At 40.8% G+C, this 17,881-nt stretch overlaps 1 protein-coding gene across 2 annotated transcripts; it reads left to right on the forward strand.

The window, feature by feature from the left end:
• The first annotated feature begins 73 nt into the window (after positions 1-73).
• SKA1 (spindle and kinetochore associated complex subunit 1) lies at positions 74-17,640 on the forward strand. 2 transcript variants are annotated; one of them, XM_063320372.1, is made up of 7 exons: positions 74-130; positions 1,124-1,228; positions 2,172-2,296; positions 3,016-3,107; positions 6,707-6,844; positions 11,638-11,807; positions 16,522-17,640. In XM_063320372.1, the coding sequence occupies exons 2-7, from the start codon at positions 1,141-1,143 to the stop codon at positions 16,668-16,670; spliced, it is 762 nt and encodes a 253-aa protein (XP_063176442.1). In that variant the 5' UTR covers positions 74-130; positions 1,124-1,140; the 3' UTR covers positions 16,671-17,640. The 2 variants fall into 2 exon arrangements, with proteins under 2 accessions (XP_063176442.1, XP_063176441.1); XM_063320371.1 differs by having other exon boundaries at positions 108-241.
• The last annotated feature ends 241 nt before the right edge of the window (positions 17,641-17,881 follow it).

The following is a 17,881-nucleotide window of genomic DNA, read 5'->3' on the forward strand; positions in this document are numbered from 1 at the left end:
GGTTCCTGAGGGAGCCGGGCCCGTCCCCTCAGCGCTTCCCGCCTTCCCCGCGCGCCGCCTCCGGCGCATGCGCGGCGCCGCCTCCCGGCAAAGGGCGGCGGGTTCGAACGGGTGCTGCCGCCCAGGGACGGTGGGTACATTCGCCACTTTCCCCGGTGATCCCTTCTCGTGTCCAGAGACCTCCCCCCCGCCGCTTTCCTCCTCACCGCCCCGAGGGGAACCGTCTGCGGCCGCCGCCGCGGTGAGAGCGGGACGGTTGGGGGAGGGAAGGCGGGTGTCGGGGCAGGGCGTGAGGCAAAATGGAGGGCGGGGGTTGCGGCGGGTCGTAACGGTTTCTCCTGAGGTGCGGAAGGTGTGTGGAAACCGGCACGTCTCTACTGACTGATTTAGCAAGCCTGCGGGTTCATAGTATTTTTAAGAGAAAAGCTTGGTTTTCGGGTGTGAGGGAGCCGCCAGAGGGAGCCGTGTGAGCGCTGCAGGCACAAGGGCGGCCGGGCGTTAGCGTTAAATGGAGGTTTGTTACGCTGTGGCGGGGGAAGACGCATTTCAGCAACGCTTTTTCATCAATTATTTTCTCTACTAGAGTTAATAGGTATACTTGCACAAGAGTAACTGGTATATAATGCTACTTTTTGTGCCTCCGTACGCTGCTAGCAAGAGGGTGTGCGTTTTCTTTTGTTTAATTACTTAAAAAACCCAAACAAACCCAAACCCACCTCTTTAAATGTTGATCACCTGACGTAATCTCCCTGAGAGCACCTTATAGCACTGCTTTATATAAACCAGATACTTCTTGTTTATTGCAGTAAACTTCCAACTCCTTTAGTAGTGAACACCTTAATGTAATACTTACCCAGTTTCATGACGAATCGTTGCACTGATATTACATTGCACTTATCTCCAGAATTCAGGGAAACTGCTTTATTTTGTCTAGCGTCAGTAATTTTGTGCTTCCTCTTCTGTTTCCAGTTTAGTAAAATAGAAGGTAATAACTTTACTGCTTCATTTAAGTTCTCTTTGCTTCTTAAACAGATCGGGGTCCTTTTTAAAATGCTGCTGTGTGCTTAGTTTTGCAACTTAGGTCATTCTTAAATTACTGCATTCTTTTTTTATTTCCCCTCAGTATGATAATAGAGGAATATGGCATCCTCAGACCTGGAAGATTTATGCTTTCACATCAACATGAAGATTTCAACTATTAAAAAGACTCTTCAACTAAGAAACATAGGTAAAAGAAATTGAGAGCAGGTTTCGGCTTGCACCTGCTTGCAGAAAATGGGAATGCTCTAATTAGACAAGGAACGGAACAGAAAGTGGAAATCAAGTAACATACAGAGAACAAAAATTTAACAAATAACCAAGACTGTGAGCAAGGGTGGCAAAAATGGGAGTGTTATCAGGGATCCAGATGCCAAGCAGAGAACGTGAGCTAAGTGAGAGTATGCCCCTCTGAGGGACTTGGAGTCTGTGGGGTTAATGCACCCTATATTCTGTACATTTGGTGGGGAAAGCCCCAGATGGGAGAAGAAAAAATATCTTGGTGAATATGTTAACCCTAATTAAAAACATGTGCGAAGGCATAGATGGGAGTTTTATACGGGTGTCTTGTCCTAGTGTTCTAGGAGTGCCTGGCTGTGGTGTTACCCACTGCATGCTTACAAACTTATTTAAACTGAGGTACTGAATTTGATCTGAATGTTTTAGATTAATCTGTTGCCCTTTGCTAGGCACAAATAGAGGTTACCCAGGATCATAGAAATGTTGGTTGGGAGGGTCATCTGGTCATCTGGGCTCACCTCCTGTTTGAAGAAGAACTATAACCCTAAACAGAGGGAGATCGTGAAGTAGAACAGGGTGCTGAGTTGTGAAAGCCAGGCTGCATTTAAAAGCTGTGTCCTCTATGTGCAACCTGCCGTGGTAGTGGGTACAGCTTAGCACCTTCCAACCTCCTGGTGGAGAGGGACCTTTATTCCCTCAGTAGCTTTGAATTCTGTTGGCTCTGTGGAGTAGGAGATTGACTGTTTGACCAGCAAATGTTGCTGCTTCTCCTGGGAAGATGTGGTGGCTAGGGACCGTAGAGTTAGCAGATAATCGCTCCTCATGGAGGGGAGGGAAATTGGATTTTGGTTTTGTGTTGGAGGCTTTTTGGCCTAATGTTCTCTCTTCGACAGGTCAAGAACCATCTCTCAAATCTATGCTCTGTAAAATAGGACAGGAGATGGTTCTCTTGCATGATCTCCTGAATAAAATGGAAGCGGAAGTTCAACAGCAAGAAAAACTGAAGAATTTGCTAAAAGTAATCTTTTTTTTTTCCCCCCCTGTTCATAAAATACTGAAAGATTCAAAGGAATCTTTGATAATTGCATAGTTGTTCTTTTCTAGATTCGAAGTGACATGTTTGGATGCATGTGCTTACAAAGTTAAACTGGGACTCGGAATAGGCTTTCTGATGGTTTAGTAAGTGTCTCTCCAGCATAGTGAACATTAAAAAAGTATTTTTCAGGGTTTATATATTGAAAACATGTCTTTATCATAATAGATACTGTGATCTAAAGAGCAGTTCTATTTTTACATCCTCGCAATAGCTATGAAAACGATTTAATTAGAATATTTATTTCTTGTTTTAGTCTGTGTTTGCAGTGCCTTCATGTATCAAGTCTTTTGTGAAAGTGTTGTTTGGGGAATGTAGATGAGTTTCCTGTAGTATCTCTTCATCACCAGCTTGGAGACCTGCTAGGGTATATTGTTACAAATTTACTTCTTGCCTGCTCGAATTTCTCTGACACTTTAAGGGCAAAGACAGACAAGGTTATATTCTCACTCTCAGCTTTGTTTTCCTGAGCTTTGCTAGTTGCTCTTGGGGAAATGAGGGGGTAAAGAGGTAAGATGATGGGGAGAGACCAAACAGCACTTCTTAAGTTAAAAAATTATTTTAACATTGCCCTAAGAGCAAACTAATTTTGCTTGCTCGGCATTAAGTTTCAGATTTCTGATGAAGTCTAATGTTAATTTCAGGAGCTCCAGAAGTCTGCTGAGAGAGATCAAAATGAAGCACAGCACCTCCGTGAAAACATTCCTCCCCATCTGCCTAAACCAACTCAGAGCTGGTACGTGGTACGTGAGTATGGGGGTGTGGGGCTGCTCCTCGCAGTGTCCAGCACTGTACAGCTCCACTCTTTTTACTGTATATTAACTGTGAACTTTTGGGCACAAAGGTTGTTACATGAATTGATTCTGGAGTTTGCTCTTGACTGTTCACTACTAGACTTGTACTAGCACCCGAACAAATCCCTCAGGTAAAACCTGTAAAATCCAAGTTGTTCAGATAGAAGCTTCCAGTGGCAGATGTGACATTAAAGTAGAATGCTAGTTCTTTGATAAATCTGAGCATCCCTGGCTTTAGAATTGCAAACACATTGATCTAATAGTTGCAGCGCCTAGGGGTTGAAGGGGTGGGTTAGTGAGCCAAATGCTGGGTCACTAGAACTGAAGTTCAACACTGCCCTTTCAAATATAACTAAAAAAAAAATAAAAATCCTTTAACTCGGTCATCTTTCAGTGGGGATTTGAATTATGGTGGTGGTATTTTTATTCTTTCCCTGCGGCAGCCTGGCATTTATTTTAGCTATCAGTGACATCCACCGGCCTTTGAGAGGGCAGTCCTGAGAAGCTGTTCAGAATAAAGTAGCTCAAGTAAGAGAATAAGACACAAGTATGTGAAATGATAGCTATTATTCAGAAGGTTTCGCAGACATTATAACTCTGACTAGGTTTCTCAGAGTGGTCAGCTCTTTCTCTGGCCTGTTGGAGTTGCTTTTTATGTTATTGTGTGCCGGGTGGGGGTCTCCTCTAGAGTCTGGAGATCCCAGCCCTTGTTTCCATCCTTGTAGCTTGTCTGAAGGCAATGCATCAGTCTATTTGAATTCAGTGCTTCCAATATGTGCCCTGAATCTTATCAGCTTTACCTGGTCTCGCTCCTAATACCAGACAAGCCCCAGGCTGAAAACATTACAGGCGTATTCCAGCAAAATAAAATGTTAAGGATGTGGAAACAGGGTTACAGAAGAGAAAAATGAACTGTAATTTTAGATCATGCATAGCAATATTCTCATCTGTGTGGGTACTGCTTGTATTGAAAGTTGGACTAGTCTTAGCTGGTAGAGAGATGACTTGTGCAGAAGATCTTTCTTTCTGAATGCTACTGTTCAGATGTGAACCCTTAGTTTAAGAAACAGCCTCCTAAAATGTATCTAGAGATTTCTTGTTCCTTTTCAATTTCGATGTTGCAGAAATTTTTGTGTATGTGAAAGAATGGAGATTCTTCAGAAATTATCGCTGGGGTTCTGCCTTCCTTTTGTAACTTATTTTCTTAGTTGAGGAAAGACCTTTGTCTTAAGTTTACGTTAGCTACTGGGAATTGTTTAGGTGCAAATGAGGCTTGTTTAGCAATTGTGTCACCTCTGATATCAAAAAGATTCTTTAGGATGTTGGTTTCCCTTCCAGTCTTGTCCTCCTTTTGATCAAGAAGTTAATTGTGATTTGGCTTTAGCTGCTCCTTCCCTTTCTAGAGAGAACAACATGTGTAAAAAATAAGCAAGTTTTTCTAAGGATTTTCTACAGATCACGCTCTGCCAGTTTATAATTGCTATTCTGTCAGTGTCAGTTTGTGCCGTTGGTTTTTCCTGGGAAATAATACATTATATGTTAATGCCATTTGTCAGAACACCCTTTCTCCTTTGTCCCCATGTTGTCGCTTCTTGACGTTCACTGTGTTGTGTGGTGGAGGGTCAAGCAAGTGCAAGACAGAACAGACTGTAATTGGTCAGAATCCATCTCTATCACTGTAAATAGGTCTTCAGTCCTCTTCCCCCAGCCTTCCTCCATTGATCTCCACTTCTGTTCCTCTACATCCCAAAATGTTTGGGGAGCTGAGTACTAATTGTCTGTTGAGTGAGTATCATGAGATAAGTAATGCAGAAGGCAGACCGAGTGCTCGAACACTGGTGAGACGGAAAAGCTCAGAAAGAATGAAATGACACACAGACAAATCGAACAATTCATGGCTTTAGGTATTGCTTCTCTCCCGTGCTCTTGATTTTGATGTTCTTATTTACTGGAGGAATCTCGCTGAAATAAAAAGCAAGTTCAGTGTATCTTAAGGCCTTTGTATTCCAGGTGTTTATTGAGAGAGCAGTTTCTTGGTACACCAAAGTGAGATTTTGAATACAAGCATCTGTTCTTTCTCTTCGTGGTGCAGGTCAGCAGCGAGCTGTACGTGTACCACCTCACTGCAGCATGAACAGGCAAGGTAGCGGGTAGGAACACAAAGCAGAAGTACCTGCGGGTGGGGAATGATCTAGAAAAGATAAGAGTTTTTTTGCAGTGAGGAGGATGGCAGGAGATGTACAGGAGGAGTGAAGTTTTCAAATGTGAATTCTCACTTCCCTCAGTCCTTGTGTTTATCCTTCTATTCCAAACCCACCTCCAACACCACCAAAAATCCCCACCCTTTCCTTTCCCTCTTCCTTGCTGACATTCCCTGCCCCTAGTGTTAGCTCCAGGGTGCCAGGATTCACGTTGTGTAGGACCTCACCTTGTTTTTCAGATGTTTACATCTGAATTAGTTTAACTGTCGGTGTCCAAGGGCTCTGCATTGTGACATGGCACAGAGCAGAGCTTCCCCTCTCACTGTGTCAGGGACCAGACGGTTTGGGAGCCCAGCAGGTGGCACTAGCTGTCCTCCCTACTGCAGTTGTCTTCCCTGGGAAGTGGGACAGTGGGTTTAGGGGTGTCACATCAAGTGACACATCAAACCCCAGCCTTCGGGTCAACAGAGGCATGCTGTGCTGTTTGCTGACTGTAGGGTCCCACATCAAACAAGGATCTCTTCTTGTGGGAAGGTTAGATCAAAGTAGAGGATCAGTTCTTTGTGACAGGTCAGCTTGGTATGGCTTTAGTTATTTCCCTTGTTCATCTCAGCCCAGTAATGTCCTTGTACTCAGATGACAGTGAATTTGGCCAAATGTGTCCTCTTTGCCATCCTCATAGCGATGAGTAGGAGAACAGCTAGGTGGGTGGCTGGCAAATAACTTGGTGTTTGAGGCTCTAAGCTGAGGGTTTGGACTAAGGGTGAATTTATAAAAATAATTCTTTAATAATCACTCAAAGCAGGAAATTCCTCAGCTTTTGGGATCTTGCCTAAAAAAAAAAAATTAAAAAAAAAATCCCAGCCTGCTGGATGGTGTTGAATTTCTTTGCTTCAAAAGATTAATGGATGGGTCAGGCTTCCCAAGATTTGAACTTATTTCAAAGAGCTGTGAAGTATTTCAAATCTGCGTGTTAGGCTGCAGCTCTGTGCTCTGGTTCATCTGATAAAAAGCAAGGCCTCATGTTCTGTGAAATGTAATGGTACATTGAATTCTTAACTGCTCTGTGAGCTGCATTTGGACTGCTTCCAATTCACCTGCTAGCAGCCTCTCTAGCGGAGAAATGAAGAGCTATAATGAAGTCAGCTGAAGTATGCAATCTGAAATGGAGTAGGCTTGCTTTATTTATTTTTCTTTCAGGCAAGATGGTGAATTGTGTTCATCCAGCCTAACAGATGGGTTGGATCTTAGGTCTGTGAGTAAGCAGACTTAATAATGTAATGGTATTCTCCTTACTACTTATCTGCTATTTATACACTTAATATTCATTCATTTTACAGCATCACTGGCCTAACTGTGAAATGTGAAGAGCAAACAAAAGTTGTAGAACCCGAACGTGCAAAGAAACCTACAAAAGAGCCAAGACTTATTAAAGAAGCACCCTTAATAACCGCAGAAGAATTTGAAGGTGTTCCTGCGTAAGTAAGCACGGCTTTTCTTAGACCTTGTCATGCCAATTTGGGTGGCAAACGTAGGTTTGGGAAAGTGAGCTCTTGCAGAACTGAGACTGACAGAGATGGTTTGAAATTTTAAACGTTCCACAGGATGAAACATCATGATGATAGCTCCAAATAGTTTGTATGCAATGCCGGCAAACCTGAAAATTAAATTAATAGAGCTAATTAGGTTCTTTTTTTATGTATATGTTGGGAAGATCAGAACTAATCAGTTAAAACCCAAACCTCTTATCTCAAAAACTGCTTTAATTGTATGAACAAAAATATATTAGTTAATAGATGGTTTCTCTTCTTCTTTTGAGAACTGACGTTTAAAAAGAAAAAAAAAGCCATCATCTCATAAGATGAGAGGAATTATTGCACTTAAAAAGAAAAATAATTTTAAATGCTGGTTTTATTTGACCCAACTATTGGTTTCTGAAAACTTCAAGTCTTGACTTATCAGTTTGGTTTGAGACGGGAAAAGAAACTTGTGAAAAGCAAAAACACCTCCCACTGAAATATCCCAAATTTCTGGAATAGAAAGCTGTGGGGTTTTTTTCCCTGCCACCAGGACCTGATTAATACATATTCTTGTCTGAAGTCTGTCAGGTAGGAATAACTTTTCTTAAATGACATCTTGGGGACAATGACAAATATTTCTGCAAAAATGAGAAAATTCTGTTGATGCCTAATGCTAAATTGTTATCTTGACTCTAGATTCAGTGTGTTCCCTGACAACACTTGTTTCAATAGGAATTTTATTTTTGTTTTAGTTTTACTTGGGGCTTTCAAATCGTCTTTCCTATAGCTTTCAAAATTTCCATGTGAGCAGCATCCATTTCTTCCCACCAAATTGCTCCATCCAAAAAAATGAAGGAGCCTGAATGTTGAGCTATAATAATAAAGGACTCTCTTGGTTACTTCTTAAAAGTGCATGCACCTGGTATCTTTATTCCGCAGATCACCTCTAGTATTTGGTGGATTTGCTCCCTTAGGTACTTCTCTCCTGATAAAATTTTGGAAAGGTAAAAGCTAGAACATGGGGAATTTTTGGTCTTTATATCTGCTAAGGCAAGAGAAGTAGACGTAGACCATTCCAGCCAAATGTTATTTTAACCTTCAGTTAAAGTAGTGATTTTTTCCCTGATAACCTCTGGAAGTTGTTTCATTATCCTTGAAAGCAGAAGGTTTTCCACTGCTGTTTGCAGGGGGGAGAATGGGGACAGAGACCAGCTGAATACTCTTATATTCATCGCTGGTTCATAGGAAGGTTGCATCTTAAACTGTGCTTATGAGACTATAGAAATATTTTATTCAGATGGGGAAAGCATGTTTGTTCTTTGGAGGGAGATTTACATGAATTTAAACAGATCTATTAATCTACCAATATTTTTTCCTGTTGCCTGGCGGTATTGTAATACCAGATTGGGGAAGTCAGCTAAGATTGCAATTCCACTTGCTATTTAATCAAATCTGAGCAGCAAATGTTTGTGGCCCAAATTTTCTCACATCTACCATGTTCTCCTAGAAGAATGAGAATTAGTTTCATATCCCAGTCCTGCAGGTCAGCGCCGGTTTTGATGCGGGATCTCTTTATACCTGCTGGCGATAGTAATAAGGGATTAGTGTGTTTTTATGCAGCTCTGGTCCTTGAGCCGCGTGGCTGTGCTAGCACAGGGCTCTGCCTGTGCTAAGCCCATCTGAGGGACTTAATAAAGCACAATTGTGCGTATGCATCACATATGTCTGTAATTCCCATACCAGCTGGGTATCACAGGGTTCGCATCTGCCGAGAGTCTCAGTCCTCTCTCCCTTCCTTCCACAGCTTTGGTAGAGTTTAACAGGAAAAAAATGTCTGTGGTTTTCACCCCCTTTGTGCTGAAAGCTAAGGAGAATCTATCCCTAACATCATTAGGGCACTAAAAGGGATACAGAGTCTTCAGTCACTTCCTATTTTTAGAGCTCTGCAGCAGGTATTTAAGAAAGCTACGTGCTGTGTTAAGGTGCAGATATGGAGCACCTTGATCAAATAGAATATTCTCGCACAGTGAGAAACCTGCAAATTATCTTAGCCTTCAAATCTGCTGCAGAAAGACACTTTTTGGAGGAGGTAAAAGGAAGTGGCGCAGTAAATGTCTCGGTTAACTTTGAATTCAAGGCAAAGGAAAATGCTTGCTTTATTCTGTCTCTAAAATTCTTACCGCTTAAGGTATTTTTAGAATCTGCACATTCGTTATAACTCAGAAGTCTCAGAAGCTGGTAAGTTGGGGGAATATGTTTCTTGTAGCCTAAGCATTTTGAGGGAGCAGGGTTGACTATTAGGAGATTTATCTCTTTTCCAGTGGCATATATGTGATATATTGATGTTGCTGTTTTCTTTGAAGAACATAGCACTGTGCTTTGGTTTTTGTACCTATGGAAAAAATGTTCTGAAAAGGGCTTCTGTGGATCAAAAAAAGAAATTGGGTCTCTCAATTTTATTTTTTTTTAAAGAGTTCTGAATGTTTTTCCTTTTGGTGTAGTGAAGCAGATCTTAAAGTTATTTAAAAATCTAAATTAAATGGATGAATTTGGAACCCTTGACTTTGTATTTTTATATTAGCGTATATATGGACTGAAATAAATGTCAGTATTTATGGGTTTGCAAGCCATGGCTGGATAGAAACATGAGAAGACTGTGGAACAGCTGGAGTTTTTATGATCCTTACAGTTACGCACAGAAGAAAAATTCCAGTTGCTTTTGATAGACTGCAGTTTCAGCTTAAGGCGTCTGTGACACAGGTGTCCCCACTCTCCCTGAGTGCCACCGCTCTTGTTGAACGTCTAGTCAGTACAGTCAGTGAAACCTGAAAACATCTTGGCTGCTCAGCTGTAATGCAGAACTGTCTGGTGCCACTGGAGATGCTTTAGCCTGTACTGCCAGATCTTCAGTTCCTGAATTTTCTGTAACCCTCCCGCACATCTGCTAGCCCCCTGGGAGCATCTTGGATGCCTGAGGGCCGCTCAAAAACCGCTCGGTTCTGTGGTTTCAGCAACTGAATCCTGCTTCTCTGTTTCTGCATCGGGATGAGCTGAGGTGGTCACTTGATTTTATTAAGTGTATCCACTGTATCTCTATTGATAGTGGGAGCATAGGAACTTAAATATAGGTATCTTGTACCTCTGGCCTTAATCTTCATAGCTCTGCGCATTCCCCTGTGACTTTATAAACACGCTAAGGGATGCAGGTGGAGCAATAAAGAGCAGTTAATGTATAGACAAAGCCCTTCTGTGGTTATAGGCTGTGTTACTCACCGAGTACGACTGCATTTCAGGGGTGGTAGTGCTGCTTTGATTTGAAAAGATGTTATGTGTGCCAAGTAGCGTGTTTTTATAAAAAAGGCTGCACGTCCAGCTTTGAATCTGGATTATTCAAAATATCAATGAAGTTGAAAACTGGCTACAAATAACTTAGTAGCAATTCAGTCTGAAATTAGAGCAATTGCTTTGATTTCAGGAGTTTTTACACACCCCATGCAGACCTGTCTCCCTGGCAGGGACTGGCTATTATTAAAATCTACAGCAAGCACTTATTTTTAGTTGGCAATTGTAGAATGCCTGCCCACGTTCTGGTTTGGAATATTGAATTTGTAATTGATTAGCTGCTTGTGCTTTAAATTCTTTGTATGCTTTCCAAAGATTGAGGTTTTTCATTCAGATTAAAATGAGGGAAGAATTTCCTGTTCATCGATCTTTTCAGTCTTATTGTCCTACAGCTTTTAGCTTCCTGATGTCCTGACCTAAAGAACCCCATTCATTCTTAAAATGAGTTGTAACACTTTTCTCATTTCCACACATCTCCAAAGTGATACTGAATGAAACGCAAAGAGCCGGGTTTGGTTTGTTGTAGCGACGGAATGGGCATCATGGGTTAATTCAAGTTGCAAGGTTGCCCTGGCTTTTCCTGCAGTGTTTTCTGGGGTTTTGTTTTGTATTTAAATTAATGCTTGTCATATGAACTTCAAATTTCATTTTTATATAATGGCTTCTCAGTTTGTAGCATGTTTCCTTTTCCTTGAATGTGTGCCTTTACATCCATAAATGCTGAATAGCCTTACTTGTAAATATTCCAGGGTTCTAATATTTCCACATCACTTTGTTTTTATTTTCCGTGCTTCCTGTACCTCCAGGCTGTTATCAACAGATCTTATTATTTCAGTACTAGTTTCATGAAATGCTCTGAAAGTTCAGAAGCAGATGTTGGTAGTGCAGAACCGTGTCTGTATAGCTCGGTAGGCTGCACAATAAAATACAGAAAATAACACAAAAATAGTATTTCTTCAAAAAAACCCAAAGGAATCGCTGTAAGATCAAACACAGGTTATTTATGATTATAATATAAATCTAAATTGCACTCAGGCAGAAACATTTGATTTCAGTTTTGGCTCGTGTTATGTTTTCTGCAAAGTTGCTTGATTTTTTTGCGTTTGTAGTTAAATGGTATGCTATGAAAGCAACCTTTACTCAGTTTTGAAAAGCTTCTTAGCTTAAGCACTTGCTAGTTTTTACTTCTTAATTTAGCTTTCTGATGTTTCATCTTTCTGGCTTTTCAACATTATTAAACAGTCGAGGAAATGAACAAAATCAACTACTGCGTTTATTCATTAACACAAAGCAGAAGAAACTGCTTCGAACTAGGAATAACATGTTCAATTAAGGCTGATGAAAGAGAAAAATAAACACGGAACTTTGTTTGTGACTTTCTGGTTACTGATTTTTATTTTTATTTGTAGGTATATGAAAGGCCGTTTAACATATGATCAGATTAATGCAGTTGTTCAAGAAATTAACAAGGCTGTGGTGGGCAAGTACAAGATCCTGCATCAGCCTTTGAAATCTATGAATGCAGCAGTCAGAAATCTCTACCACAGGTACCTGGAAGAAGAAACTAAGGATACAAAAGGTATTTGTTTTTTGGTTTTTTTCTACATTTGCTAGTACCAAACTCATGGCATTTGGATATTGCAGCACAAGTATAAAAATATTGGACAAAATATTGAACGACTAATGACTGCAGGTGCTTTTCATGTTATAGCGTAACTTGGAGCATCTTATTCTCAGAAAATGGTCCATCCAGGCACTCTGGTGGAATGATTTAACCTGTGGGAGAGTTTAAAACCATCAGTCATGAAAAACTTCAGAAAACCCACTACTGCTTATTCTCAGACAGAGAACAGGGCGGAAAAAATATATCTAGATTTAGCAGGGCTTTCCCTCCCGCGCCAGCATGTGGTGCCAAGCCTAAATCAGATTTGGCCCTGAAGAATTCCTGTCCAATACGAGGTGGGGTGAACAACGCTTTGACAGTCTGGAGCAATGGAAATTCTGGTTCTCCTTTGATATAAGGGGAGGAGAACAGAAATAAGATTAATTTCCAGATCATGTTCTAGGCCATAAGGAATATAAATGTCTTATTACTATACAGAACTGGGTAGTCAGTATAAAACCCAATCACCTCTTCTGGGTAAAGCCCTATAGTTTAGGAGCAAGGGTTATTGTTTTGACTTAAGAGTTTTCCCATAACTCATTTGGTTACTTTTTATATGTTTGCACTGGAAACATGTCACTTAACATGGCATGTTGTAGCAAAAAAACTTTTAAGAGCACACAAAGATTTAATTTGGATTCACGACAAGTTTTGGAAACTCCTGGTTTGATAATCGAACTGGATAAACTGTGTTTTCAGTTTTTTAAGCTAGAAGGGACATGAACTATTAAAAATTTGTTCTGAAGTTGGGAGATCTGGGTAATCAGTTATGCCGCAGTGGCTTTGTGGAAGAGACAGGGCTGTCTGATAATCTTAAGAAGTTTTCTCGTCTTAAAAGCACAGAGGGAGCGAAAATGCACCAAAATGTCTTTTTCTCAATTTAAAAGCAAGTTGTACTTACAGGTTATTTTCTCCGAAGATATGTGGCACAGCAAATCTCTAATATTAAAATCTCCTTTTTTGACATTCCTTTCCTTTTGAGAACAGCTATGTAATTATTCCTGGAGGGGTGTACTGCACGTATCAAGCTTGGCAATGTCCTTAGAATGCCCTGGTGTTTCCAAGTTCCAGCATAAACCGTGGAGCAAACTCCTCTATCTCACAGAAAGAGAGCTCTTTTTCTGACAATGCCTTGGTACCCGCATCTGAATTTTTGCCCTGGACAGAAAGTAAGAACTTTCTGCCCTAAGCATTCCCTGGGTACTCAGGAGTCGCCTTATGACAAACTACAACTTTTTCTTCCTTCCTTTGGGTTTGCCGCTGATCAAGACTCTCAATATTCATGGTATGGTGATAACATCATTAACTTCTAGATTCTAAATGTGTCTCTTCTGTGGGGAAGGAATTCTGATATGATGGACATGCCTGGCAGTTTTTTTTATTTTGAGACTTAGAGAACAAACATGTAATAGGAAAGTCAGTGTTGTAAAGGACTTAATAAAAGCATGCTAAAGGCATGCAGCTAGACTGGCTTCTGATTTGGGCTCAGATAGTTTCATTTTTTCTAGACAAGTTTTGCTTCAGTCTAGCAAGGGCTCATATTAATTTGGGATTTCTTAAAATACTTGCTTCATCGTTTTTAATTTACAGTATCATTTGCTTTAACTGTTACTGTCCTCAGGATGATGGTAAGGAGTTTGAGCCCATGGCTATAGAGAAGAAAGAGGCACTTAGGCCTGGAATGCTGCTTAGTCTGCACTGCGATCTGCGGCAGCCTCAGTCGCAGTGAAGTAGCAACTTGAGAAAGCTGCAACTAGTCAGAGATAATTTTCTGCCAGAAAGTATTTTCGTTTTTTTTTTTTAAGTCTGAAAAATCGAGGCTTTTAATTTCTTCAAGTACCTGAGAGAGAGAGTCTTTATTTTCTTGTTTAGGTTGGAAAGTTCAGTTAGGAAACTAGAACATTCAGCATCTGAGTGTGTGTGTGAGAGAGATTTTGTTTTGTTTTGTGTGTGTCTGTTGTGACTAATCATCTAGAAATTCTAGAGAAAAGGTCTGGCAGGCTGTCAGAAGGTTCTTATCTGGCCTGCGCAAAATGATTAAATGTCTTTATCCATTGCATTTTTCAGGATGAGGTTGTGCGTGCATTGATTTGTTTGCTCAGATTTCTGCTGCGAGTGTCTCTCTGCTTAGGATTCCCACAGTTTCTGAAGGCTGGGCTGATTGCCAGCTGACTTCTTCCTCGGGTTTCAAGATGAGAAAAGACACTGCCTGGTTTATCAGGGTAACCTGCCAGCCAGTGAGGTGGTTCTGTTAGTTCAGCCAGTTATTTAGTACATGGAGTTACTGTTTCCAACCAAACCACCGCTCTTTAGCCAGCTCTGGTTTCTTCGTAAACGGTATCCTGCTAGGCTAAACGTTGCTGCCCTGAATTCTGGGCAAATGTAAGAAGAAATTGTATTCTGCACAGATTCAAGACATTCCAATGCTCCTCCAGATATAACAGGCTGCGAAACCGGTATGCAGATTATCCCTGGGTTCTCAACACCATTTAGGGATATTGCCCTGTTACTGGAAATTACAAGTGGTCTCTATCCATCTGTAGTTATATTTTAAGCAGTTATGTAGGTTTTTTCTTCTCCTAGTAAACAAACTTTCCACTTCTCATCTGTATGCAAATTTGGCATTGTTGCAAAGTCTCTGAAATTCCCGTATAGCTCCCGTTTGGGGGAAGACCTCCAGCTGTTGACAGTTATTGTCTCTGGAAGATTCTACTTCCTATTAGAGATCTGTGTCGCCAACTCTCAAAATGGTCCAGTCTGTGAGAAAACACAGTCTGTTGTTCTTCAGCTCTGGCTGAGCAGTATTTTGGGGAACACTATGCTTGTAAACAGCACTCTGGGACCTCAATTCTAGTGGCCATTATATCCTTGGGTGCTCCTGCAGAGTGGAGTGCGTGTCCTGTTGGATCATGCAGAAGACGAAATTTAAAGATGAAATGTTTACAGGAAAACATAGATTTCCTTGTGTAAAGCTATGTTGTATTTGTTTAATGAATAAATAAAAGCTTTCCTGGCATCTTCAGCGTTCCAACTAGCATCAGCTACGTTCTCCTTGGTTAAACTGGAGGGACTCTCCAATAATTTAATAGAAAGAGGAGATGCTCCATCTTATTTAAGGTGATGCTGCCTTTACTTTAAGGGTAAAAGGAGGAGGGATAATGCTATCCTCTTTTTCCAGGCTAGAATACCCCGAGCCTTGTGACTTCTTTCTCATAAGACTTGGAAGCATGATACGACAGAAGAATATACTCTCCTTAAAGATAATTGGTTATTTCTTTCCTACACCTTAATTAGCACGTTCCTGGTTTCAGATTGCTTTTCATTCTTGGAGTTTTTGTGAAGATGCGTGGTTAAAACCTTATGCCATGTTACAGGAAGTATTAAACGTGCAGTCATTTTACTAGATCTGTAATTATGTCCTATCTGAGCAGTGTGTAAAGACTGAATATGAAATAACAGCTGGTGAATATAGCTATGGAGCGCTTAGAATAACTCCTTCCTTTCTTGTGTCTGCCTGTTTGTGGGGACTTTCTCTTGGGCTTCTGTTACAGGCATTTTAAATGCTTTAACTCCAGTCAAGGCCCTGGTTTCTTCCAAGAACTTGATAATGAGAATTTCCTTTTAGAAGTAGTTAATCAACTGCAAGAAGGGATGAGCTGCCAGCTCTGATGCAGGATCTTCCTATGCCATTTTCTTTGAGAGACAGAGGGAGGGTGCTGTTCCAAGTGGTTAGTCTTTTTCTTGCATTTTCTTAATTAACGAAGAATTATTCTTTTTCCAGATCTGATGGCAGTCAAGGGAATGGTGGACTGATGTATGCAGTGCTCCTTCCTTTTATTTGCAAACAGCCAATTCTAGAGCTTGAGTGCCTGCTGAGAGAACATAGAATCATAGAATGGTTTAAGTCGTAAGGGACCTTAAAGATCATCTATTTCCAACTCCCTGCCCTGGGCAGGCATCATCAGGCCACAGCTTATTTCAGACATTGCAAAGCAATTAGTTGGGATTCAAATTACGCTGCTAATTCAAATACGCTGTGTTCCATGATTGAAATGCTGAGGCGTGATGCCTGCCTTTGTAAATCTGTGCTATGATCTGTAAGCAGCGCCTGAGCATCTCTTTGGTTTTGCTCACGTCAGTGCTTTGAATGTCACCAAGAGCAGAATGTCTATGGGCAAGGCCTCAAGGACCATTTTACTGTTAGGCTCTTCAAAGTGTGCTGTTGGTTGGCTTTCTACTGTCCCTGTCTTTCGGCACATCTGTGGAACACCTCATACCTGGCCCTGGGTGGTGTTTTGGACTGCTGCAGACTTTACACCCTGATAGAGGAGCGTGGATGGTTTGATGTTAGTAGATACAGCTGTCAACAGCTGGAGCTTGCTGAATGGAACCTGTGGACAATGCAAGGTAGTTGAACTTAATGGGAAGGTCAGTAATTCTTCTTTTTGGTGACAAATTTAGGAAATAGAACGAAGTTGCCGAGGTGGTGTGAGGCTGTCCTACTGCTGACTGTATTGTTTTTCATCAGTGTATGGAATTGTTAAGAAGAGGTTGCGTTGTTACTTGTGAAATGTTAAGTGTATCCTACAACATAGCTGTTTCTACAGCAAAGTCATTATTTGTTTTCCAGGTGAATTTTTTGTTGTGGAAGCCGATATCAAAGAGTTCACTCAACTGAAAGTGGATAAGCGCTTCCATAGTATCCTCAATATCCTGCGCCACTGCCAGAGAGTGAGAGAAGTTCGTGGCTCAAGACTAGTCCGTTACGTCATCTGCTAACAAGCTTTCCATGTTCTGCTTGCCCAAGATACAGAAGGCAGAAGTATTTTGAGATGCAGAGAGATGTTGTTGTCTGCAGAGAGATTCTATGTGTGGACGTTTCTATCTGTCTCTCTTATTTTCTAGAAGGCAGTAGAGAGGACCAAGAAGTGTTTTTTAGACATCTCTCCTAAAATTAGAAGTGGCAATATCAAATGGCCTTGAAGTTTTGTTTTGAAAACTTGAGAGGAACTACTGTCTTTTGGTAAATTACAAATGCAAACCAGATATGCAATTGGTGCACCTGTGGTCACAGGTGGTTTTAATCACATTTTCAGGTCAGCACATGGAAGTTAAATTCTCTGCATGTTAACAGTGTTCCTTTTGTGTTTATGAGTTGGAGACTGTGTTTAAGACTCTGTAGCTACTCAAAGGAAGCATTTGACTTTTTTTTTTTTTTTTAATCCCTCAAACCGATTTCCAGATTTCCTTTTCTTATCCTTTTTCTTCTTATCCTAATTGTATGTTTTGGAGTTTCGTGCGTCGCTTGAACAGGAAGATCTGAGGTGGTTTAAACATTTCCAGACTGATGATCGGTGGTTCTGTTAGCTGTATGGTTTTCATACTTCATCATGCAGCCAATATTTTTTTTGCCTCAGACCAACCTGTTAGACTGAAACAGTAGAGCAGTGGGGGTTTTTTAAGTGAAAATGCTGACTTTCACATTGAAAATACTGGTCAAAATCGTCACAGTTTTTATTATAGAAGGTTGCTTTCAATGAACCTGTTAGTGTAGTAAGTTCCAGAGTAGAATTATTGCGATCAATATCAACTCTGTAAGTAATCAAAACTGTTTTGATAAGAAAAGCTATGTTTTTTTTCTTCCATGAGCCTGTATCTGATGTTATCCTAACAACGAATCTAAAATACCTCCTCTTGTACCCCGTCGGTGTTAAAATGCCAATTTAATGAGCAAAAGACCCTGAATGAACTTTAAACTTTATCAATAAAGAGATCCTGGTGAGTGCCATACAATCCTAGATTCTCATTTTTTTTTATGTTTAAGGGGTGGTTGGTTTTTTGGGTTGTTTTTGGTCTTTCGCTCTGGGATGTTGAGATCTGAGATGAGCGCTCTACTCTGCGTTGCATTGGAATATATTTCGTGTTCAAACAAACACACAGCATAGGAGGATGTGCAAAATCAATTTCCATAGGTGTCAGTTGACTCCATC

This window comes from Chroicocephalus ridibundus, chromosome Z (assembly GCF_963924245.1).
Source record: "Chroicocephalus ridibundus chromosome Z, bChrRid1.1, whole genome shotgun sequence".
Classification (NCBI taxonomy): Eukaryota; Metazoa; Chordata; class Aves; order Charadriiformes; family Laridae; genus Chroicocephalus; species Chroicocephalus ridibundus.

Excerpts from the sequence above, each read along its gene's own strand:
- SKA1 (XM_063320372.1), top strand. The coding sequence starts at position 1,141 with ATGGCATCCTCAGACCTGGAAGATTTATGCTTTCACATCAACATGAAG. Across the intron at positions 1,229-2,171 it reads TCTTCAACTAAGAAACATAG|GTCAAGAACCATCTCTCAAA; the intron begins GTAAAAGAAATT and ends TCTCTTCGACAG. Across the intron at positions 3,108-6,706 it reads CCTAAACCAACTCAGAGCTG|CATCACTGGCCTAACTGTGA; the intron begins GTACGTGGTACG and ends TTCATTTTACAG.